At 40.7% G+C, this 26000-nt stretch overlaps 1 protein-coding gene across 1 annotated transcript in view; it reads right to left on the reverse strand.

Annotated features, from left to right (window-relative positions):
* Nucleotides 1-26000, reverse strand: part of CPNE4 (copine 4) — a 495352-nt gene that overhangs the window by 160416 nt on the left and 308936 nt on the right. The window contains 1 exon segment of the mRNA XM_032594671.1: nucleotides 4016-4195. Coding sequence (XP_032450562.1) covers nucleotides 4016-4195 — 180 coding nt within the window.

Genomic DNA, 26000 nt, shown 5'->3' on the forward strand with positions numbered 1-26000 from the left:
ATCACTGTGGCCACAAAAATGGGATATCCTGCTTGATTTCAGTCAATTAGTGCCCACCCCAAAAGTATGGAAAGGTCAATTGTACCTATCACATGGCTGATAATATAAAAGGGTGGTTGTCCATGAACATACAAGATACCCAGGGAGGCTAGCCTGTCCCCGGGGAGGGGGGTATATGTGGGGTTGCGGTGCAGGAAAGCAGTATGGCTTGGGGAGCATGGCTTAAGGCTACACTGAACAAGTTTGACTTGCTGCTCATTTGTTTCATCTAAGCCATGATGTTAAAAGAGATCTCAGCAGGTGGCCTCTCCACACTATCCTTCCCTAAATGGCAGAAGAAAGAGCTTTCAGATTAGGGACCAAAAGCTCCTGACTTCTGGTTTTGGCTCCGCCAGGACACTGAACCTTTCTGATCCTCAGTTTTCTCAGCTATAAAATGCAGGTGGTAACACTTGTCCTCCCAAACTTGTTAAGAGGGTCAAATGGTCAGTATGGAAGCTCTTTCAAGTCTCAAGATATAACTAGAAACTACTATTTGTAATCTTATCCTCAGTGCTCGCTTCTGGATATTCCTCATCTTGAGAGATTAAAAACTTAAAGCAATGCACTCCCCCCCATTTCCCTTTATTCACCCCACTCTAGAAAGTCCATCCATCTTCCACTGATATGCTTTCATTGATATACTCTATATCAATCATGATGCTTTCAGCTCAAGGAATGGAAAATCCCATCCCAGGAAACTTTATTATCTTATAATAAGGAGTCCACAGACAAGGTGGGCTCCATGTGCAGAATGTCAGCCAGTGCCTCCACCTGTTTTGGCTCTGACTTCCCCTTAGGGGTGCTCTCATCCTCATCCCTGCTACAAAGTGGCTGCAGTAGTTCCAAGAATGACAGGCAGAGACTCTTCATATGTGGGTGTTGGGTGTCTCTCCTTCTCTCTCTCTCTCTCTCTCTCTCTCTCTCTCTCTCTCTCTCTCGTTAGGCTAAAAAACCTTTCCAAGAAAAAACTGTCATGTTTTATTGATTAGAACTGGCCACCAGCCCACCTCTAAACCAATCTCTGGCAAAAGGGAACGGGATTCATATGATTGGCTGATAATACTCAGCATTCGCCCTCGAGCTAGGGATAGGGCTATTGTCCGCACAGCCACATGGTAGAAAATGATCAGAACCTGATGGCTTAAAGGGTGGAGTGACTGGCTTTTGGGTAGACAGCTGATACGATGCCCTGCTCATATACTCAGGCTCTATGACTTCAGTGCACACCATTGACTTCTGACCACCAGCACCTGCCTTTCTTTGCTTGTAAGCTTCTTAGGATCTTTGGAACCTGTTTTGCAGCCTGTGAAATAAGCCAGAAATACTGGAGGATGGATGTTCCCACCCTGGAAAAAGCCCTCAATAACTGATGAACTATAAATATAAATATAAATATAAATATAAATAAATATATATATATATATATATATATATATATATATGTATCCCCAAGAATATAAATGCCCCTGTTCCTCACCTATGGGGTGAGATAACTCAGTGGTATCTGTTCTACACTGGTTTCCAGAATTTCCCCAGGAGAATTAAGCTCCGGTTGGCCACAGTGGTGGATGGCTTGACAACACTATTACAGGCTGCCTTCCTTTTCCTGTCTCACTTTTTCACTCTGCTATGGCATCTCCTTCACCTCCTTTGACTTCATATCTCAGAGTTAGCTTTGTGGGAAACCCAAATGAAGCTACTATGTACCATATGCCAAACTTCTTCCTGAATCCAGAGGCTTTGTATATAGTTTTCTCATCTGCTTGGAACATGTTTCCTCTTTCTTCTCACCTGATCCGCTTACTCTCCCTTTAAGTCTCGGTGTAAATGTCACTTCCCCTTGGAATCCTTCTTTGATCTCCTCTCCACCTGACACCATTCTCTCAGTTTTGCTCTCCTCCTCTTCTAATAGTTCTCCTTAGCAATAATTATAATGGCTGTAACTTAATTCATTATTTGCATAATTTAATTAATTACTTGCTTCCCATCTTTATTCCCAGCTAGACTGTGAGCTGCTTGAGTGTAGGGACAATGTTTTTAGCTCAACACTACACCGCTGACACAGAGTGGAGGGTCAAGGACTTACTGGCTGCTGGAAAGATGAGGGTTGTGACAGACTAAAGATGTAAGTTTGAGGGTTATTCACATGGACAAAATGATTAAATCTTTGGATGAAAAAGATCTTTGATTCACATGACTCCTACATTGATCTACATTTGTTTCTTAGGGAAGAATCTAACTTTTATACATGAGGGGATGTACATAATCTCAGAGAGAATCTTGGAGTGGCTCATTTATATCTATAAGATATGCCATTTAAATCATTGTATTTTATTTATACATTACAGAATTCTACCTGAAATCATTCATTCATTCATTCATTCATTCATTCATTCAATGCCTACTACTTATTAGGCATTGTACCTGGCAAGACTCTGGAACTATCTACCATCAATTCTTTTCAAAAGTCATGAGAGAGATTATATTTATGGAGAATATCCCAGAGTCCTTCTCTGCCTTCATCTACATTGGGCTTTTGGCTTTCATTAAAGGAACAAGGAACAATCTTATGAAAGTAATCACTATATTTGCAGAAAAAGGTACATGAGGACATTATTTATTTTGTCACTCAGTGCTCACAATGGAGAAATTAGTGATAAGTGGCATGAGGCATGGTAAAAACAAATAAACATACAGGCTCGTCACCTCTTTGCCAGGCAGAATCTTCCTTACTAAACCGTAAACCACACCCTTGCCTCTGCATGGGATTGATGCAGGTTTTGTGAGGGTTGAGGTTTATATAGTTTGGAATCCTTTCAGAAAAAAGTACATGACTACAAATAAAAATGTCACATAGAGCCTTGGAAGCAGTTTACCCAAGTGAGGGGCTCTGAAGTTCAAGCTTCACTAGTTTTGTAGTAAATCAGCATCTGAGCTTGATTCAGTGAAACTGGGTCTCCTCTGCCCTTACCCCTGCCCTGGTTGTTCTGACCTCTAGGCCTTGTTTGTATTGATTTCTTACTTGAAAGGCCTTCCTCCTCCTTCTTACATCTATGGACCAAATTTTTTCAATGTTTGAATCCACAATGCCTCTGTGATTCTACCAAGCAGAAAGCTCTCCCTTCCTGAAGGCCTACAACCCTATGAATATAGCCCAGGATATTTTGTCTCATTATGGCTTAAGCTGCATCATGAATTACTTTTAGGTGTATGTAGTGTGCCTTCTCCAATTAGAATGTCCACTTCCTCCACACAAGGGCTATTTCTTCATTTAGACCTCCCCTCAGAACCTACTAAAGTTCTGGGCATGGCAGTAGGGAAGGGAAAAGTAAAAGTGTCCTGATGTAAAGTTACGGAGTTTATGGTGAGACCAACCTGGTTGGAGTTTTAGTTCTGCCACTTATCAGTGTGAGGCTTTAGGCCTAACTGCTCTGAGTCTTAGTTTTCTCATTTATAAATGGATATAATAATGTTTATTTCACATAATTGTGAGGATTAAGTAAAAGCATTTATTCATGCACCAAAAGCTATTTATCCCCTTTCTTGGGCCATTTTGGCACCAAAAGCTTGGAATACATGTACATGAGCAGTACTCCCTGCATCGGGGTTCTCATAGTTGAGTTGGAAGATGGAAATTTATAATGTAACAGCATAAGACTATATATAGCACACACAATCAGAGTGTAGAAAGTTCCCAGTAAATAGTTGTGAAATAACTGACAGAATGAAGGAATTCAAAAGAGAAAACAGTTAATTTTGCAAAATAAGTAAGTCTTCACATATTCGCTGCATCATCCCTATGTAAATATAAAGTTAACTATAATGGGTATTGCAGTGAATGGGAACTCCTAAAATGCTACGTGTAAAAGGAAAATAAAATCAAAGGGAGAAATAAAGCAGAGGAGACAGGAAAAAGGGGAGGAAGAGAGGCCCCAAGGAGGCAAGGAGTGGGAAGGGCCCTCTGTGGACCCACCTGGCCGAGCGTGCACTCCATGCCACCCAGGAAGTCGGCCTCCTTCAGCCCGTTATGGTTGCTGCTGATGTCATGAACTTCAAACCGCAGGCGCTGCACCTCTTCAAAGTAAAAGTCCACAGTGAACAGTTTTGAATACACCGGGTTTATGCAGGTGCGAATCACCTCTGTTCTGTCAACCTGCAAGGAGAGAAGAGAAAAAACACCAGGGATTAGGGCTTTTTATTATTACCCTTTAGGTGAAATAATCTTATGGTGATTCTCCTTCTTCCAAAACATAAATGCCCTCCATCAAGTCACCAGAGTGAAGCAGTTTGAAAGCACACAAGGAAGCACCATCAGAGAATGAGCCATGTGTCAAGGAGGGAAATCTTATTAGCATAATCTGAAGCTTTGTATTTAAAGATTAGAGCATGCTATACTGTTGGGTGTAATAAGGCAACAAGATGGATCAATTATTGGTGGCTTCCTGGAGCCTTAGGATGAGAAAGAGTCTGAAGGCACATTTGGGCTCAGGAGGAAAGAAATCTGTAAGAGATCAGTGAAGTCTGATGGGCACAATAATGGCAAATGACCATGCAGGTACCTCATTTTAACTAATCCTACCCTAACATTAGTTTTATAACTCCTGAGTCCTAGAATAATGAAGTGGGAAGGCCATGAGAATGGATATGAAGATGACTGCCTTTGGTCTCAAGTATACCTTTATTGGGTTTATAATGGTTACTCAGTCATTTTAATTCCCTGGGCCTTAGTTTCCTCATCAACAAAGTGAGGATTTGAAGATGAAAAGCCTCTTCTTGCTCTAACATTCCGTGAGTTATGATTCCCCTTGTCTTCTGTGATAATAACTCTTTATTTGCCCCTCTCTCCCAGATCTGTATTTGCCACTGTCCACCCTACTCTTGCCTCTGGACGTTGACCTCTATGGGTGGAATTGATTGGGCTCTATTACCCTGTAGGTTCTGCTTTGAGTCATCCAAAGGCAAGACTTGGCAGGAGATCAGAGGGTGGGAGGATAGAGAGGTGCTGGCAGCACACCATGCCTCTGCACACAGAGATTCTGCTAGTAGAAGGAGGGAGCTTTTGCTGGGTTCTGGTAACACAATCACCCCTCCCTGTCTTGACCCTTCAGACTAAGGGGTGCTAATGACTTTCTGCTGTTGCTATCCCCAGTGAGCCTCACCGTCCTTAGTTGGCTCCCTTGTACTTGCCCATGTCCCTAGAAAGAGTCCCTCTAAAAAGAATTTAACACTTTAGATGAAACTCTCCGGGTATGCTGTTCTTGCTGGCACCCTTACCACTAAGGTTCTTTTCTTCTATGTCCAGCACATGTAAAAAATACCATTTACAACACCATTTATATCCTGGGAAGTCTTAAAGGACCAAATTACAGTTAACCCAAGATCTTACAGTATTTCTCAACTGGAAATATCCATTACTCATATTTTACAGATCAACAGGAGCCTACATGTACTTTCAGCTTTCAAATAGAAACATGGTCTATTGGATACTTCCCAAGTGTCATTCATTAGCACAAATTGGGGAAACCATTTCCTGCATTTTTATTACAGTACAGGGAAATAGTCTCTCAAAGAAAAAAAATGAAGGGAAGGTGGTGTTTGACTGTATCACGCACATACATGTTATCAAGCAAAGAAAAAATTCAATACTTGCTGCAGCCTCCCTTGACATTCTTGCATTCAGTATTTTGACCCTGGCTCCAGCCCTCCCTATGGGCCCTGTGTGTGAGAGAGTTGTCCTATAAAGAACATCACCTGCTCTTCTTTTTATTTTTTATTTTTTAACATTTATTTATTTTTGAGACAGAGAGAGACAGAGCATGAACAGGGGAGGGGCAGAGAGAGAGGGAGCCACAGAATCTGAAATAGGCTCCAGGCTCTGAGCTGTCAGCACAGAGCCCAACGTGGGGCTCGAACTCACAGACCATGAGATCATGACCTGAGCCGAAGTCGGCCACTTAACCGACTGAGCCACTCAGGCGCCCCTCACCTGCTCTTCTTGATGGGATGGACAATCCAGGTTGTGAGAAGGAGAATGTGATTCTGGTCATGTCCCTGTCCAACAGATAGGAAACCAAATCCCAACCTATTGTTGACTAGGCAGACCAATGGTTATTTGACTACTCTGTCTTCTGCTTAAAGCTCAGTTTCTATTTGAGCTGGATTTTAGATTTTTATATAATGTTCATTCTGCAGAACAGGACTTAATATGTCATTGGTTGATTGTATAGGTACAAGGATTTACTGTACTGGCATATTTTTTTTCAGTTGTTAAGAAATCATTGTTTTGAATAATAGTGTAAGTCAGAGGTCACAAACAAGCAGTCTGCCAGTTCAAGCTGATTTGGGAACTGTTTTATTAGTCCCATTTAAAATTATTTTTCCCTTGGGGTGCCTGGGTGGCTTAGTTGGTTAAGCATCTGACTTCAGCTCACATCATGATCTCACGGTTCGTGGGTTTGAGCCTTACATCAAGCCCCACATCGAGCCCTGTGCTGACAGTGCAGAACCTGCTTGGGATTCTCTCTCCCTCTCTTTCTGCCCCTCTCCAACTCGCACTTCTTTCTCTCTCAAAATAAATAAATAAAAAGCGTTAAAAATATTTTTTATAAAAGTACTATTCCCTTAATTTGGCAACATAAAAGGCAATTACAGATAAAATAGAATAGTCCCATAGAAGGGACTATTTTTCTTCCCCCCCACCACCACCTTTGGAAAAAAATCAGAATGTCTGCCACCCTGGGGCCACATTTACATGGCAACAATTGGGGACTGCCTCATTCAGATGGGGCACTCACTCTCCAGTTTCCAAGCTATTCTCCCTAAGTGAGTTTCCTTGTCTGAGCCCTAGAGGTGTTTTTGCAATGTCTGGTCCAAATTCACAGAATAATGAGCCATATAAGAATTTTCATTACATTCATGTGGTGCCTTTTGATAGAGAATTTTGAAATAATCCCCAAGAACTAGCTTATAGGTGGATTTGACATCCTCAAGACACAGAAAAGGAATCTTCTCTCCTTGTGGATGGAAGAATAGAGTCCTAGGCAGGTTGAGATGATAAGAGATAGGAGACTGGAAATTCCACCCAGTTCTAATCTTTGTTCCTCTGCTTTAACCACCCCAGATGGCACAAAGGGCTAATGTGCACTGATCCTGCTGCTTTTCTTCTCACTTCTTGATCTTCATGTGGTGATTCCACGTAGATATAAAGTTCATGTTGGCATCAAGACACACACTTCAGACAGTCTATCCAAGGCAAGCTGCCAACATGCAACATGGAATGACTTGTTTTTTTGAGGGAAATGATTGGTTGGAAATAAACTAAGAAATACACAATTGTATTACCAATACAGATAATTTCCAAAGACAATCTCAGAGCCAGTAAGAATCCTAAAAGCATAGAGGAGCTCAGGAGAAGAAGGAGGATGAGGTAGAGGAAGAGCTTGCAATACTAAATGCATATTTAGAAGATGTTTCAAAACTTTCTCCATTCATAGTCATTAAGGGAGATGCATTATCTTTTCTGGAGACTGAAGTGAGGCTTAATCTGAGCAATAGAGCCTAGGATAGCTCATGTTCCTCATTGAAAGGCATCTAGATCAAGGTGACTGTTTTCCAAAAGACCATCCACTGATTGGTGCTACCAGCTGGGTTAGAATCAACCAGGCAGCCTTTTTTTTTTTTTTAAACTCTGGTTCCTATTCTCTACCATTGGTGATTTTGACTAAGCAAGTATAGGGTGGGACCTAGAAATCTGCAGTTTTAAAAGTGTCACAGTCAATTCTGATGCGGTAATATCAGAGTAAGGAAATTACGGAGATGTAGGGTCTATCCCTTGCTCTTGTGTGAGATTTTTTTTTTTTGTCAAGGTTTATTTTAATCTTGCTGGTCCTGTTACCCAGTCTTCAAAAATTCTGCTTATCTCCTTTCCTCCCTAGTTATAACTACTGATATATTCATGCTGCTTTATAATTTGCAGAACATGCTTACATCCAGTTTTTTATTTGATTCTTATAGCAATCATGTGATGTAACTTTGTACTATCTCAAAAATGAGAAAAGTCAAGGACAAATACCAGCACACGGTACTGGATGATAGAATGAGCACCTGAACTCATGCCTTTGGACCTCAAAGCCTGGACTATTTTCCTTAATTCAAGTTTCCTCATGAGAATTCCTTGAAAGAAATGAAAAATGTGGCTAGGTTATGGTATGATGGCAATAGAATCAATGATCAAGTACTGCTTTTGCTGAGATGCTTTTAAAAATTTCATCTAGGGGTGCCTGGATGGCTCAGTTGATTGAGTGTCCAACACTTGATCTTGGCTCAGGTCATGATCTCACAGTTTGTGGGATTGAGCTTTGCATCAGGCTCTATGCTGAGCATGGAGCCTGCTTGGGGTTCTCTCTCTCCCTCTCTCTCTCTCTCTGCCTCTCTCTCTCTCACACACACACACAGAATAAATAAACATTAAAAAAATTTTCATCTAAAACATTTTTCAGTATAACGTTGAAGTGTATAATAGTTAATAGTTATAAAAGGCATGTTGTGTCAAGGTATCTACTTTTTAAAAATTTTTTAAAAATTTTCTTTTATTTTTGAGAGATATAGAGCACAAACAGGGGAGGGGCAGAGAGAAAGGGGGACAGAGGATCTGAAGCAGGTTCTGCTGAGAGCAGAGAGCCTGATGGGGGCTCGAACTCACAAACCATGAGACTGTGACTTGAGTGAAGTTGGACACTTAACTGACTAAGCCACCCAGGCACCCCAAAGGTACTTTAAAAATGCATTACTCAGGTTCAGTTGACATATAATAAATCACATCTATTTAAATCATGCAATTCAATAAGTTCTGATATATGTACATACTTGTGAAACCATGATCACAATCAAGATAGTGAACATAGCCATTACCCCTTCAAGTGTCCTCATGCCCCTCCATAACTCTTTCCTCCCATCTCTCCCCCTACCCATTCCCAAGAAACTACCCATCTGCTTTCTGTTATGATAGATCAGTTTGTATCCTCGATAAGCTTATATTATAGTATATAGTCTTTTTTGTCTTATTCTTTCATTCAGTATAATTATTCTGAGATTTATTCATTATTATGTACATCAATAGTTCATCTTTTTTATTGCTGAGTAATATTCCACTGATGTCCAATTGGATTGTTTCCAGTTTGGCTATTATACTGCCTTACTTATTCATGTACAAGCATTTGTATGGACATATATTTCTTCTTTTGGGTAAATACATAGTATTGACATAGGTGTATGTTTAATTTAAAAAATTTTAATAGGCGTGCAGTGGTATCTCATTGTGATGTAAATTTGCATGTTCATAATAACTAATGATCAACATCTTTTTATATGCTTATTTGCCATCTATTTATCCTTCTTAAAATTTTTTAATGTTTATATATCTTTGAGAGAGAGAGACAGAGTGTGAGTGAGGGAGGGGCAGAGACAAGAGAGATACAGAATCTGTAGCAGGCTCCAGACTCCAAGGTGTCAGCACAGAGTCCGATACAGGGCTCAAACCCATGGACAGTGAGATCATGACCTGAGCCAAAGTTGGACACTTAACCGACTGACCAACCCAGGAGCCTCTGCCATCTATATATCTTCTCTGATGAAATATCTGTTGAAATCATTTGACAGGCACTCTCTTTTCATCCTTATGAGAACATTATGAAGTAAGTACTGTTATAATCCCCTCTTACCAGGAGGTAGAGAGACTCTGTAACTTTCCCAATTTCACACAGCTTGCAAAAGGTAGGATTTGAACCTAGGTAGTCAAGCTCCTGAGTCTGTGTGTTTTACCTTTATGTTATACAGTCATGCAAACTTGAAGTTTTTCCACCTAAACCATGTTGCTCAGAGTAATGCACACACTAGATGACAAATGTAAAATGTGGAGGTGGTAGGGAAATTCAGTGAGTGACGTTGTGGTTGTGCCTCTGCAGATTGGTTTATCCACTGGGCATATTAAAGGTATAATGGGGGCCCTGAACATCATCCATAGGGACTGGATTGTGTAGGGAACAAATGTCATCATGAAATGGTTCAAGACTACGCACAGAATGGCTGTCTACTCCCTTGGGCTTCCAAGGGCTGGAAAAGATGTGAGGGATGTGAGGGCTAAGCAATGTGATGATATTAGTGGGGGGAAGGTAAAGCCAGGAGACAAAACTAATGCCAGTCATTGAGTGGTCTAAGGTTTCTGGAGAAGTACAGGCCCTTATCCCAAAGATAACAGGTACTGGTGAAGAAAGACATCATGAGCCAGAGAGAGACGCAAGGATTCCCTCCACCCCAACTCTGGCAAGCTTATAATAAATTTTTCCTTCAAACTGATATTCCTTAAATATTTCCTCAATATTTACTTAGTGACGGTTGGAAGAAAAGAAAGGATTTATTATCTTTTTTCAAACCACATAACTACCAAGGGGATGTATTAAACCACATAAAATTTAGGTAATAAAAATAAATCACTGAGCCATCAGAAATAGTGTTATTCAATTTCAGGATTTCAGCTGCTAGCGGCTGCTGATTTCAAGTGACTGGATGCAGCACTGGTGGCTTGCCCTATAGCTGCAACAAACACAAAGCACTCAACAGAGATGATAGGATGATGCTGTGAGATGTGGCTTTTATTTTCAGTTTAAGTATATTCTCTACTTTGATAGGACTAGAACTCTTCAACATTTTACTGGTTATATAAAGAGTCACATGTAGAAACTTGAGTTTACTGGTGCCATTTTTTAAGATATGTCTACATTCTGGGGTCGCATCATTCCTGGTTGCCTGGCTGGCCTACCGCATGGATGGGGGGTGCCTGCTCATCAGTTTCTAAAACTGAAGATATGCTTGATATTTGGCAGCTTTTGCTTCCCTCTATCGTAAAATACCAGGCAGAAGCTGACCTCCCACCTGGACACGTTCGTTTAGCTTAGGGTTTCTCACTGGGGATAACACTCACTTTCCTGGAGGCACTTGGAAATGTGGAGAGGTGTTTGGAGTTGTCACTGAGGGGGTGACGTCGCTGGATGCTACCTACCTGACATTGGAGACATGAGTCCTGATCAATGCAGACTTACACGTGCCCTAAAGCTAGTGGTATCCCCTAGTAATCCAACCTTCACCCTCAACTAAAAAAACAGAAACTTCTCCGAGGCTCTCTGGTTCTCAGAACCATCTGCATGAATGTAATTATTAGCCAACAAAGGAATAAATAGTGGGGTCCTCCAGATAGAAATGCTGGAAGACACCTCCTATTTGAAGCAATCATAAAAATTTTGTGGGGGTAACACCCTTCCCAAAAGCCACCTCCTTAGAGAATCCTTTTGACCCCTGCCCAGTAAATTATTTTATTCGGTCCTGAAGTGGATGGCAAGTTGGGTGATGACCAATGGTGATAATAACTTTTCCACTCAGGCAAAGGAAGGGGTGAGGTACAAAAGTGATGCACCTTTATTGTATACCTTCTTATCTTTCCACAGAAGGCACTCTATATGTCATCTTTAGTCTTCATTGATTTTAAAACATAATTTTATTTCACACTTTAGCATATTTAAACTCGAGAGGCATGTTATAATTGATGATATGCCATTGTTTAATTGGAAGCATCTTTTCTTAACTGTTGATACATAAAAGTGCTTCATTTTACCACAGATTTATCACTTTACAAATGAATCTGTTAAATATATCATCCTTATTGTGCAGATAATAAAATCAAACTGCATTGGAAAAGCAGTGGCAAAAGCAAGGATCAAACCCAGTCTGTCTGACTCCAAAATATATGTTCTTTCTTCTGTACCATTTGTTATGGGTTGAATAATACCCCTCAAAATTCATATGTTGAAGTCTTAATCATCAGTACCTCAGAATGTGACCTTATTTGGAATAGGATTGTCATAGAAGAAATTTGTTAAATGAGGAGGAGGTCATACTAGATTAGGGTAAACCCTGATCTAATACAACTGGTCTTTTATAAAAGAATAAATTTGGACACAGACAAACATACATGGAGATATCCTGTGAACATGAAGGAAGAGACTGGAGAATCTAAGCAACATCAAAGGTTGCCAGCAAATCTCCTGGCATGGAAAAGATTCTCCCTATTGCCCTCAGGAGGAACAAACTCTGGCAACATTTTGATCTTGGACTTCCAACCTCCCAAACTGTTAGAGAATAAACTTCTGTTGTTTACCCCAATCTGTGGTACTTTGTTACCTAGGAAACAAATACACCGTTCTACCTTTCTCAAGAAATATCCATTCTGGCTTTTTTTCACGGATTTATCTCCAAAAAAGGCACTCTTCACCCACCACATGGTAAAACCTTCAAATGCTCTAGATTAAACTGAGTAAGTAGTTCAGGATTACAAATGTCTCTCTATTGATCCATTGAACCCTCCTGGCATCTTAGCCTGGCTATACGCTTAGCCTGGCTCTCATGTAACAGGACCTCTTGTGCTCTTGTGCCAGCTAGGTTCTATTTTGGGGGCCCTGGAGCTGAGCCTGCTAGAGAACTAGAACTAGACAGTCCTTTGCCACCTGACATAGCTCCAGGCTTGTATTGTTCAGAGTGGACATCACCTTGCCCAGGAGTGTGGCTCAGAAGTAAATAAAATGAGCATCAACCTATAAGCACCTTCGTAGAGGTCTTTAGTGTCACAATGATGGGTTCTGGTTCTTCCTATTCCTTTTTGGCCCTCTCCAGCCCCTCTAGGCTGTTGGCTTCATCCATACAGAGCCAGAGTCAATGCTGACTAAATCAGCATACTGGCAGGGGGCTCAAATATGTCTTCCTGTACTGAATGCCTCTGTGTCCTCTACAGCTATTCCTTTTCCTCAACATGAGTGCCCAGTTTGTGTGGCTTAGTTTCCTGCTTTCTACTCCATGTCTCATTGTCTTGAGCCCCAGCCCACTTAGCTTAGGGGTTTTGTCATTGCACCAGTGCTATACAATAGAAATTTCCATTATGATGGAAATGTTTTAAATTTGCACTGCCCAATATGGTAGCCACCAGCCAGATATGGCTACTGAGCACTTGAAATGTGGCTAGTGGGCCTGAGGAATTGAATTTTAAATTCAATGAGAGTGCAGCTCTCATGAATAGGATTAGTGGCTTTATAAAAGAGATCCTGGAGAGCTCCCTTTCCTCTTCCACCATGTGAGGAGATAGCGAGAAGCTGGCAGTCTCTGAACCAGAAAGAGGACTCTCACTAGGCAATGAACTTACCAGTACCTTGATCTCAGACTCCCTTGAGCTAAACTTCCTAGCCTCCAGAACTGTGAGAAATAAACTCATATTGTTTATGAGCTACCCATTCTATGGTATGGCTAAACTACCTAGTAGTTTAAAAATCTTAACCAACGTCCACAGTTAAGTTTGAAAACCAGTAATATTATATTACCAACTGTTATGACTCAGCCCCAAGGTACACAGAGACCAGGAAACAAAGTATTGTGGGATCTATTCTGAGTGTCACACCCCAGCTCCTGGATCAGACTTTGTATACTGGTACATTTCTGCTTTTGTGGAAGCTGCTATTTTGACTACTGCTCATTTTGCTATAGGACACGAAGACTGAATGAAATAACCACATTATGGGTTGGTTTATTCAGATGTCTTGTCCAACTGAGCACTCCATTAATGGTGTGCTCCCAATTTGTAAAGCAAGAGTTAGTGAATGTGGTGGTTATTCTCCTTTGCATCTCCAGATCTTTCTGCTCTGCTCTGTGCCCCAAGAAACTGGCCTGCATGGGTTGATTCATTTGGTTTTTTTTCTGCACTCTGTCTCCTTCAGCCAATGGGATGTGCAAGTAGGAGATCATAAAGTGGGAGGAAAGAGAGGTTGGTATGTTTTGCTTGCCCCTTCCCTGCCTCATGTTGCAATTTTGGCAATGACTATGTCCCTCCCCCTACAAATCTCCTAGAAATGCTTCCTGAAAGGCTCTAGCTCTCACTGGGTTCTGGTAACACTACTACTTCTGCCTTCCCAGTAAGCCTAGTGGTAGTTTTTCACTATTGCCAGTCTTTGAGCATCTCAGCATCTCTTGCTAATCCCTCTAACTTTGCTGACACAGCTATAAATGTTTCCTTTATAAACATATTTTTTGGCTGAAACTCTGACTGATTCAGGTATGCCCTTAAAAATGGCCCGAGATACCGCAAAACCTGGAAGAGCCTTTCATCCCCCAAGGGGAGATGGAATTTTGTCCAGTCTGGTGGCTCATGATGAGTGAATTCTATGATCTTTTAGGACCTCGAAAAGTGGTAATCCATGTGGGATTCATGTGGTAACTTCTTCTTTAGCCACAATATTGTATTCCCCAATCATGTTCAACAATGGATCATAAAGGACATTTATTGAGAACTTAGTATGCACCAGGCATTGTCCTAACCCCTTCACATATATTATTCCACTTAGTCACCCCAACAACCACATATTACCACTACCACTATTTTATATATGAGGAAACTTAGGGTCAAAGAAGTTAACTTGCCCAAAGTCACCAGCTATTAAATGATAGAGCCACTTGGGATTTCCCCTAAACTTCTTTCCTGGCACATGGCATCTCTCTTAAAGAGAACACATCTATTTAGGTACCCTCTGACTACAGTGATTTTAAGAAGTACCCTTCCCAACACTCAATACTCCAAATGCTCTTTGAGAAGAAAACAATCTTTAACACCTTCAGCTGGGTGACAGACCCTAAAGTCTTTTTAGTGTGACTGTTGAGTATCCAGTGCACCTTTCGCAGTCTTCAAACTTTCTCTTCTCCCTTCTTCTATATTTTATTCTTCAAGTTTCCTTCACTTAGCTAGAGCCTCTTTAGAATAACTCAGGAGAAAACTGAATGCTCTAAGCCAAGAGGACATAAGAAGATTCTATAACAGGGGTGCTGGGGTGGCTCAGTCGGTTAAGCATCCAACTCTTGATTTTGGCTCAGGTCATTATCAGTTCGGTGGTTCGAGCCCTGCATTGGGCTCCATGCTGACAGTGCAGAGCCAGCTCAAGATTCTCTCTCTGGGTCTCTGCCCCTTCCCCATCAAAATTAATTAATTAAAAAAAGAAGATTCTATAAATGGTGTTTTTCTTTTTTTTTTTTTTTTGACGTTTATTTATTTTTTTGAGACAGAGACAGAGCATGAATGGAGGTGGGGCAGAGAGACAGGGAGACACAGAATCGGAAGCAGGCTCCAGGCTCCGAGCCATCAGCCCAGAGCCCGACGCGGGGCTCTAACTCATGGACCGTGAGATCGTGACCTGAGCTGAAGTCGGACGCTTAACCGACTGAGCCACCCAGGCACCCCATAAATGGTGTTTTTCAATCTTAAATCAGTTGCCTTCTACCTCCCACTCCAGCTGTAAGCTGGCACATAAATATCAAGCAATCAGAAACTGCCTCACAAAATTCACTCCTGCCTTCTAAAAGCAGGCAGGGCCTGCAGGATTGGGAGTGGGAAGGTGTTGGATTGCAGGTCACTCCAAGTTGTGGCTAATGTCAGATCCTCCTCATCCAGGAGCTTGGAGGCTAATCCCACACAAGTGCAAAGCAATTTGCACTTCACTCAGATGTTGCTTATTAACAGGATGTTCCCACCTTCTCATCTCTCTGTCACAGCTGTGGAGTCCTCTGGAAAGGTCGTCCAAGGCTGGAGAGCCTTAGTTTTCTTATTAATTGATGTTTGAAATAGTGAAAAGAAACTCATCTACAGGGTGCTGTGTACGCATCCCAAGTCCAACATGCTCACCAGCCAGCACACTGTGAAGGTGGACTCGCCAAGGCGTGCCTCCGCCTTCCTCATAATAGCTGTCCACGTGCACAGATGAAGCAGTAAGAGGTTGTCCATAGCTTGGGGTCAGCCCCCTGGGTCCCAATTCCTTCTTCCCCAACTCCTTTAGAATTACCAATATCCATTCTGCTTGTAAGTCAATTGCCAATTGTCCAAGTTGTGAATCAGTCACGTGATCCAAGTGGCCCTTCTCCAAATGTCACTGGGTAGTGAGAGCACATCAACCTTATGCCCACAGCATTCTTTCATTAACGGAGGGGTGCTTACCTCTTCTTGACACTTTGCTTTTCTCATGAGGCATATGCCGCTGATAGCAGTTATCTCAGATCTTTTATTCTTAGTTCATCAAGTATAAAAATGGCAGCACCTTTTATCCTGCTCTTAGTTCAGAGTGATTGGCGGGAATGTGGTGTTACAAAGGTACCTGAGGCTATCTCTGTATTTAGTGGGACTATTGATCACTTAGCAATGTCTTCCCTGGGTGTAGGAGGAGGTAGGAGTGGCTAATGTGTTACACGTATGTCATTCCTCCTCTACTCCAGTGATTCAATGTTTAGCAGAGGAAACAGAGGCCCATGGGTCTTAAAATGACATTCCCTAATTCAGGAAGCAATTGAGATGTGGATCCAGCTAGATTCCCTGACTCCTGGTGCACTGCTCCATCTCACCACATCAAACCTCTTATTCCATGACTTCCTGAATATACAACTTATAGGATCCAGGGCCTGGTGTTTTAGAAATCACAGTTTAACACACAAAAAACCACACATACACATCTAGCCTTTTTTGTTGGTTTTATCAATAAGAAAAAATCCCCCACAACATCTAAGACAAAATTCTGGAAAACAAATCCTCTGAAGGGGGCAACACTATGGAACTAGGCCACACCAAGAAATGGGCTAGCAGGTGGCTCCCTACACAAGCATCAGTCAAAGAGGTCCTGGAACCAAGCCAGATGTGACTGGTCAGCTAAGAGAATGGTGCATGATCAGACATCACTGAATGTCCTTTGAATGGGGTGATTAATGCTTTCGAGCAGCATTCTGGAACATGCACTGTAGCACACTAGCTCTGAAAGCAGCTCCTGGAAGTAAAGCACTCTGTAGTCAAACGAGTTTTGAAAGCCCACCCTACTATCCCTTTTTCTTAGAAAGCCATCAAGAGGGATTTATATTAAAGGTTTTTGAGTTCTGCAGCAAAGAAATGTGTTAACTTTTCTAGTATTTTCCAAACTTTTTAAACCCTCCTTTTCTTTCCAGAGATACATATGTTAACACCCAACAACATATATTTTAAAGAGCTTTCCTTAAAGTGTTATGAAAATAGGTAGAGTAGTAGAGAGAAATGAGTTTCTTCTCAGCCTCAGGTGGATTCTAATATGTGCCACAGGCCCCTGACCCTCTCTCCACAGTCAATTTAGACCATGCAGCTTTGTTTAGCCCTATGTCGCAGGCCCTGCTGAGTGACACATCTGGGGTGTTGCCCATTTGCTAGTCAGTGGCTATATACCTGGATTTTCTTTTCACTGAAACCCAACAGCCAGCACCCACTCCTTCTGCCCCATATATATATATATATATATATATATATATATACACACACACACACACACACATATACATATATATATACACATATATATATTTTTTGCTTTACTACTTTCTAAAAGATTTCTTCTTGAAGGCAAGGAATTTCCAATATTTTACTCTAGTTGTTAATTTATTTTTTAATTTTTTTTAAATGTTTTATTTTATTTTTGAGACAGGGAGAGACAGAGCATGAACAGGGGAGGGTCAGAGAGAGGGAGACACAGAATCTGAAACAGGCTCCAGGCTCTGAACTGTCAGCACAGAGCCTGACGCGGGGCTTGAACCCACGGACCGCGAGATCATGACCTGAGCCGAAGTCGGCCGCTCAACCGACTGAGCCACCCAGGTGCCCCCTATTTGTTAATTTAAAAGTTGAAGCTGCTCACACAGGGTTGAGAGAAAGCATGGTAGGATGGATACCCAACATTTTAGAAGCACATCCTCTTTGTTTAATCCTGATCATCTGGGACTTGAGTCCCCCATCAGTAGGCTGAATACTAGAATGTGCTAGACTAATACAATGACAGCTCCCTCTCCACCCAGAAGATTCAACTACTCCATATACTACAAAGCTCTCCAAATGCATATTTTCCCCCTCCTATTCCTGTTTCTTTCCTTGTAAACATCAGAGAGAGAGAGAGAGTTTTTGATAAATGAAAAGGATTGGTAATCAGAAAATTAATCTCAACGGATTTTCAATTCACTGCCAACCACTCAGGTAGACCGATTCTTTGTGGCAAGTACTCTAAGGCTGTCACAAGATAATGTCTTTATTAGAAGAGGTAAAAATCCTTCTCTGTCTTTCTTTTTTTCCCTTTCCATTCTTAAACTTCCCCTGTATTTACATACACATGTACATACAGCACACAATGCTTCTTTTATGGAGCATATGTCTCTTTTAGAAGTGTCTTCCACTGATGCGGTGACATCACTCTTACTCATTTGTCAGTCATCCTGTCATACTGAAGAGCTTCACCTTGGGGTGCTTCACTAGATATAAGCACTACTAGTGAGTGGAGCCAAATCTCTAAGTGATGAACTTGCCCATCACACTATCATCACCATCAGCATCATTAAAATGATCATCCATAACCAATATTTATTACAGGCCCAATTTTATAAGCATGGGGTTGGGCACTCTCATGATTATAAAAAAGTAGCAAATCAGTAATATCTGGAGTGATTTGACAGCTTACCATGGGCTCTGTGCTAAGTTCCTAATGCTCACTCTCTCCTTGAAGCTATACAATAGCCCTTCTATGTTGGCTGTTTGCTCAACAGGTGAGAAGCTTCAGGAAATGTAATCCAAAATATTGCTTTCTTGTAGCCACATCAGTGATTTCAGTGCCTAACCTTGGCCCCCTGAAAGATAGTGTTTTCACTTCAAATAGCAAAGTGTATTCACTCAGTGAAGATTTAATGAATGCATGTGATTTTTCCAGTACTGAGCTAGGTCCTAGGGGTTCAGCCTTAAACTAAATACATTATCATTCAACCCAGAGCATGGAGTCCAGTTCATAACATAGATGTCCTACTCAAGGTCCCATTTATTCCGTGGTAAGCCTTGAGTACACAGGTAGGACATTCTGTGTAGTGGTGGCTATTGGCAACACTGTGGTGCCCTGCAGGGGAGACATTGCTGCTCACAGAAAGCAAGACAGAAAACAAATTCTCATAAGTGACATCTTTAGATGTACAATGTGTGTAACGAATTCGAGTGGCTCTTCATCAGTTCTGCAAGCCCATTATGCACATTTTATCTGATTTGGCAGCTGTTTTGGGAGCAAGGCTAAATGCTTTTTGTATTTGTATGGCAAGACATCAGGCTTTCAGGAATTAACAGGCTGAGGCCAAAATGAAGCAGATTTTGGTCCCATACAGAGAAGACCTTTCTTACAATCAGAAAAACCTGAAGAAGGAATAAGATACCACTTAGCAGGAATGAAGAAGAGGAGATTTAAATAAGAGATGCAGGGAGGGATGAGGAATAGACTAATTCTTTTTTTTTAATGTTTATTTATTTTTGAGAGAGAGAGAGAGAGAGAGAGAGAGACAGAGTGCGAGCAGGTGAGGGACAGAGAGAGAGACAGAGACAGAGAATCCAAAGCTGTCTCCCAGCTCTGAGCTGTCAGCACAGAGCCTGACGTGGGGCTCCAACCCACAAGCCATGAGATCATTACCTGAGCCAAAGTCCGATGCTTAACTGACTGAGGCACCAAGCGACCCACGGAATGGACTAATTCTTAAGGTTTATTCTAACTCTGGGATTCTAATTCTATGCCTGAATCCAAATAAGATTTTTTTTAACTGGCTTTGATGGCCAGAGAATGGACAGTTTTTAATTACTTAGAGAATAAGCTTAGTGGTTATAGATTGTTCATGGTTCATTTCCAGCTTGCTGGCTTTTCTTGATCCAATGTGAGGTCTATTTTTCTTGGCCTAGTACATATGCACAAACATAGGCAAAACAGAATGAATGTATTAATTATGACTTTTTACTTTCTATATTTTTCATGCTTTCATATCTTGAGGCCCTGCTGACCATGGAGGGTCTGGTCTGTCCCTAATTCTTAGAGACAGTAAAGAAACCTGGATCATGACCTTCGTATGCAAACCAACGAATTCACAGCCCATACCCCCAGTGACCTCCTTTGCCCAGCTCTTATGCTCTGGGCCATGATTTCTATCCCAATCAGCCCAGGGACAGTTAACAGACTGCTAGGGTTAGCCCCTATTCTATGGAGCTCACTGAAATTATTCAAACTAGCTAATCCTTAATCTGTACCCTGCCTTGCTCATTCTTTTTCTTTTTTTTTTTAGCCTTTAAAATTTTTTTTTTAAATTTACATCCAAATTAGTTAGCATATAGTACAACAATGATTTCAGGAGTAGATTCCTTAATTCCCCTTACCTATTTAGCCCATCCCCCCTCCCACAACCCCTCCAGTAACCCTCAGTTTGTTCTCCATATTTATGAGTCTCTTATGTTTTGTCCCCCTCCCTGATTTTATATTATTTTTGCTTCCCTTCCCTTATGCTCATCTGTTTTGTCTCTTAAAGTCTTCATATGAGTGAAGTCATATGATTTTTGTCTTTCTCTGACTGAATAATTTCACTTGGCGTAATACCCTCCAGTTCCATCCACATAGTTGCAAATGGCGAGATTTCATTGTTTTTGATTGCTGAGTAATACTCCATTGTATATATACACCACATCTTCTTTATCCATTCATCCATTGATGGATGTTTGGGTTCTTTCCATTCTTTTTGTTGGTATGTTGCTATTGTTGATAGTGGTGCTATAAACATTGGGGTGCATGTGCCCATTCAAAACAGCATAGCTGTATCCCTTGGATAAATACCTAGTAGTGCAATTGCTGGGTCGTAGGGTAGTTCTATTTTTAGTTTTTTGAGGAACCTCCATACTGTTTTCCAGAGTGGCTGCACCAGTTTGCATTCCCACCAGCAATGCAAAAGGGATCCTCTTTCTCTGCATCCTCACAACATCTCTTGTTGCCTGAGTTGTTAATGTCAGCCATTCTGACAGGTGTGAGGTGGTATCTCATTGTGGTTTTGATTTATATTTCCCTGATGATGAGTGATGTGGAGCATTTTTTCAAGTGTCGGTTGGCCATCTGGATGTCTTCTTTGGAGAAGTGTCTATTCAAGTCTTTTGCCCATTTCTTCACTGGATTCTTTGTGTTTTGGGGTGTTGAGTTTGATAAGTTCTTTGTAGATTTTGGATACTAACCCTTTATCTGATATGTCATTTGCAAATATCTTATTCCATCCTGTTAGTTGCCTTTTAGTTTTGCTGACTTTCCTTTGCTGTGCAGAAGCTTTTTATTTTGATGAGGTCTCAGTAGTTCATTTTTGCTTTTTTTCCCTTGCCTCCGGAAACGTGTTGAGTAAGAAGTTGCTGCGGCCAAGATCAAAGAGGGTTTTGTCTGCTTTCTCCTCGAGGCTTGTGATGGCTTCCTGTCTTACATTTAGGTCTTTCATCCATTTTGAGTTTATTTTTGTGTATGGTGTAAGAAAGGGGTCCAGGTTCATTTTTCTGCATGTCACTGTCCAGTTTTCCCAGCACCACTTGCTGAAATGACTGTCTTCATTCCATTGGATATTCTTTCCTGCTTTGTCAAAGATTAGTTGGCCATATGTTTGTGGGTCCATTTCTGGGTTCTCTATTCTGTTCCATTGATCTGAGTGTCTGTTCTTGTGCCAGTACCATACTGTCTTGATGATTACAGCTTTGTAGTATAGCTTGAAGTCTGGGATTATGATGCCTCCTGCTTTGGTTTTCTTTTTCAAGATCGCTTTGGCTATTCGGGGTCTTTTCTGGTTCCATACAAATTTTAGGATTATCTATTCTAGCTCTGTGAAGAATGCAGGTGTTATTTTGATAGGGATTGCATTGAATATGTAGATTGCTTTGGGTAGTATTGACATTTTAACAATATTTGTTCTTCCTATCCAGGAGCATGGAATATTTTTCCATTTTTGTGTGTCTTTTTCAATTTCTTTCATAAGCTCTCTGTAGTTTTCAGTGTGTAGATTTTTCACCTCTTTGGTTAGATTTATTCCTAGGTTTTTATGGTTTTTGGTGCAATTGTAAATGGGATCGATTCCTTGATTTCTCTTTCTGTCGCTTCATTGATGGTGTATAGGAATGCAACCGATTTCTGTGCATTGATTTTATATCCTGCAACTTTGCTGAATTCATGAACCAGTTCTAGCAGTTTTTTGGTGGAATCTTTTGAGTTTTCCATATAGAGTATGATGTCATCTGCGAAGAGTGAAAGTTTGACCTCCTCCTGGCCGATTTGGATGCCTTTTATTTCTTTGTGTTGTCTGACTGTAGAGGCAAAGGCTTCCAATACTATGTTGACTAACAGTCTGCCTTGCCCACTCTTTTCCATGAAAAGCACAGTAAAGACTCTATCACGTGCTTCTCCTTACCCTCTCTGCCTCCTGACTGACTGCAGTCCTTCCCAATGTGGCCCAGTGTGGGCATGTAGCATGTCTTCTGTCTGCGGGGAAATAGAAGTACAAATCTCTTCCTTTATGATAATCATTCTGTGTCTATATGTCTTATCATACCTGATTAAAATAAATCCAGGTACCCTTGAAACAATGTAACTGTAGGTAGGCAGACAATTTGATAGAAAAGAAACAACTAAAATGGAAATTTAGGGATTATTCTGTGGATTTAATAGCTTTCCCCTGGTCTCTAAGATTAGTAAAGGAAAGATGCTGACATTTATGGAGCATTTACTTCATAGAGCTATGCTCATATAATATTACCTAAGTCTCAGCACACAACAACATTACAAGGTAGCAAGGTAGATACAATCAATGCCTTTATTTTAAAGGCCAAGAAACTGACACCTGAGGAAGTTAAATAATGCCCAAGGTCACACATTCAGCACCTGGCAGTGCTGAACAAGAAGCCAGGCTTTCTGTTCCAGGTTTTATTTATTTATTTATTTATTTATTTATTTATTTATTTATTTATTTAAATCATACCCCAGTTGTCACTTTCCACACCAAATATGAATGTCAGAGCAGCCTTCCTTCATTCTGCTTCAAGGTAGAAAACACAGAATGGGAAAGGATTCTGCTCATCTCCTACTCACAGAGCCAGTTGGATTCTTGAGACAACAGCATATGCTAGACTTGATGAATGAAAAAAGCATGTTTATAAGCAAGTAATATGGGTACAGGATAAGGCATATAAGGTACTGAAACTCAATCTGTCTAGTGTGGCTTCAGATGGCACTTGCCTCTGGCTGATGGAGCCAAGTGTCTCCCAGCCCTAGCCTCAGGCAGAACACTTCTATTCACAGCAAAATGCCTTAATTCAGCTCTACAGGTTATGATGATACAAGGCTCAATTCTTGAACTGCTTTTATTTTACCTCTACACTGGCTCCCGTCCTATGCTTTAAATAAAACTGATAAACTAAGGATTCCAAAGTGAAATCTCAAGCCCAGAGGTCCACCCTGAACATGAGACACACAGATCTATCTGCACTATCCACACCTCCACCTTGGTGCAGTGACACAGAGGTTCTGTCCAAGGGAAGAAGCAAGCCTTAAAGAGGAGAGCTCTGCCAAAGGGGGCTGATTTTACTTCTAATGAAATTGGAGAAGTTCTCCTAAATGCCTTGATGTCAAAAACCATGGAGATCTTGGTGATGAGCAGTTAAGAGAGGGCTAGAAGTCCCATGATACTAGTAGCAACAAACCACCTGCCCAACCTGCCAGATACTTAACAGAACCAGGGAAAGGGACAGGCTCGAAAAGCCTTGGTGGCAGTGGTGGTGCTGGTTAGGAAGGCTGTGGGCATGCTCTTGGCTGCACCCATTCAGAAACAATCAGACCAGAACTTGGGGGCAGACATGAAAGCATCTCCTAAGCCACACACAGATCCATCAGCAAAACATAGGGGCCTTATGAGCTCAAGGGGATTAAGCACAAATTCGAACCAACACCAGCTAAATATTAAGCTACTCTGACTCAGGGATGATTCCTAGGAAGCCAGCCTTTAAAAATAAATTCAGACTCATCCCTGATGGTCTGGGAGACTGTGCACACATTCAAAGTTCATCCTTTCAGGGCAGACTGGAGAAAGAATCTCAGAACTACTGCTAAATAAAAGGAAAAGTTGAAACTCCTTGAACTCTAAAAACAGTCTCCAGGGGCGCCTGGGTGGCGCAGTCGGTTAAGCGTCCGACTTCAGCCAGGTCACGATCTCGCAGTCCGTGAGTTCGAGCCCCGCGTCGGGCTCTGGGCTGATGGCTCGGAGCCTGGAGCCTGTTTCCGATTCTGTGTCTCCCTCTCTCTCTGCCCCTCCCCCGTTCATGCTCTGTCTCTCTCTGTCCCAAAAATAAAATAAACGTTGAAAAAAAAAAATTTAAAAAAAAAAAAAAAAAAAAATAAAAACAGTCTCCAAGCCCCCCACCAACTCTCCCTGGTTCCATACCCCACATCCAATAGTAAAGTGTGAAAATCTAACTGGACAAAGGGGTTTAAGCATGGACTCAGCTGCCTACTCTGCCTCTCCACTTAACATTTCACAGGTATCTAAGACTTTACATGTCAAAACAGAGCTCCTAATAATCACTCCTGATTTTTCTAAAGAAAATTAGAAGAAAAATAGTCCAAATTAATGAGGGGACATGAACAGCAACTTTATCATATGAACAAAAATAAGGAAAATGAACGAGAAATAACAATGTAAAATAAATAATAAACATAAAATATGATGGAAGAAACAAATAGAACAATCATTGCCTAAATGTAAATAGACTGAATGCTCCCATTAAAATACAAAGACTGTCTTATTGGCTTAAAAAAAACCTGGTTAATGCAGTCTGTAAGAAGCATAGTTAGGGAAAATAAAGATTAAACACAAAGGGATGAATTCAGTAAAATACAAATTTGAAGATGGTAGGATTGATGATATTAATAACAAACAAGATGGAATTTAAGGTTAAAGTACTTAACAAGGTAAACAGAGGTGCCATGTATTTGTAAGTTTCACAATTTGTGAAAAAGATATGTGTCATAAACCTGAATTCACACACACACATGAAAATCATCTATACATATGTGAAACAAAACCTATGCAAGAGAATGCTACAAAAATACAATCACTATGGGAGATTTCAATACATCTATCTCAGAATGGGCAGATTTAATAAATAAACAATACAGTACATAAATAAACAATAAATGGGGTGCCTGGGTGGCTCATTTGGTTGTGCCTGACTTAGGCTCAGGTCATGATCTCATGGTTCATGCATTCAAGCCCTGCATCAGGCTCTGTGCTGACCGCTCAGAGTCTGGAGCCTGCTTCAGATTCTATGTCTCCCTTTCTCTCTGTCCCTCTCCTGCTCATGCTCTCTCTCTGAAAAATAACTAAACATTAAAAAAATTTAAAAAAACCCAAAAAAATAAACAATAAATAAGGCCACAGAGGAATTGGCAAGTACAAAAAAATAAGTGTGTATACATATACACATTATATACACGCATGTAATATGTGAATTAACACACAGATACATACATACACATGTATATTCACATACATACACATATATATCTTTATCCTCATTAAATAGGAGACTGTTTTCCTTTATGTCTATGGGGCACTTATGCAAATTGACTTTATAATTAGCCACCAAGTGAAACTTAATAAAGTTTAAACAGCAGAGATTTTATATGACAAAGAATTTAATAAAAATAAAAATTAAAAATTAAAAAGTACCAAAAATCTTATTTACTTTACAATTTAAAAACAAAATTCACAGATTATATTTGTGTTAAAGGGGGAATAAAAATAAATTTCAAACAATCTAGAAATCAGCTAAATGAACACTTCTCATCAAAATCGATGAGACTCAGTGAACATTCTACTCTTTAGAAAAAGTGTAGCCTTGCATGTTTCTATTAGTAAAGAATAAAAAATAAAAATACAGAAACTTGCTATTCATCTTAAGAAACTAGAAGAACAGTAAAATAAATCACAAGAAACTGGGAGGAGAGATAAATAAAGATAAA

Source organism: Lynx canadensis, chromosome C2 (assembly GCF_007474595.2).
Source record: "Lynx canadensis isolate LIC74 chromosome C2, mLynCan4.pri.v2, whole genome shotgun sequence".
In the NCBI taxonomy this organism is placed as follows: Eukaryota; Metazoa; Chordata; class Mammalia; order Carnivora; family Felidae; genus Lynx; species Lynx canadensis.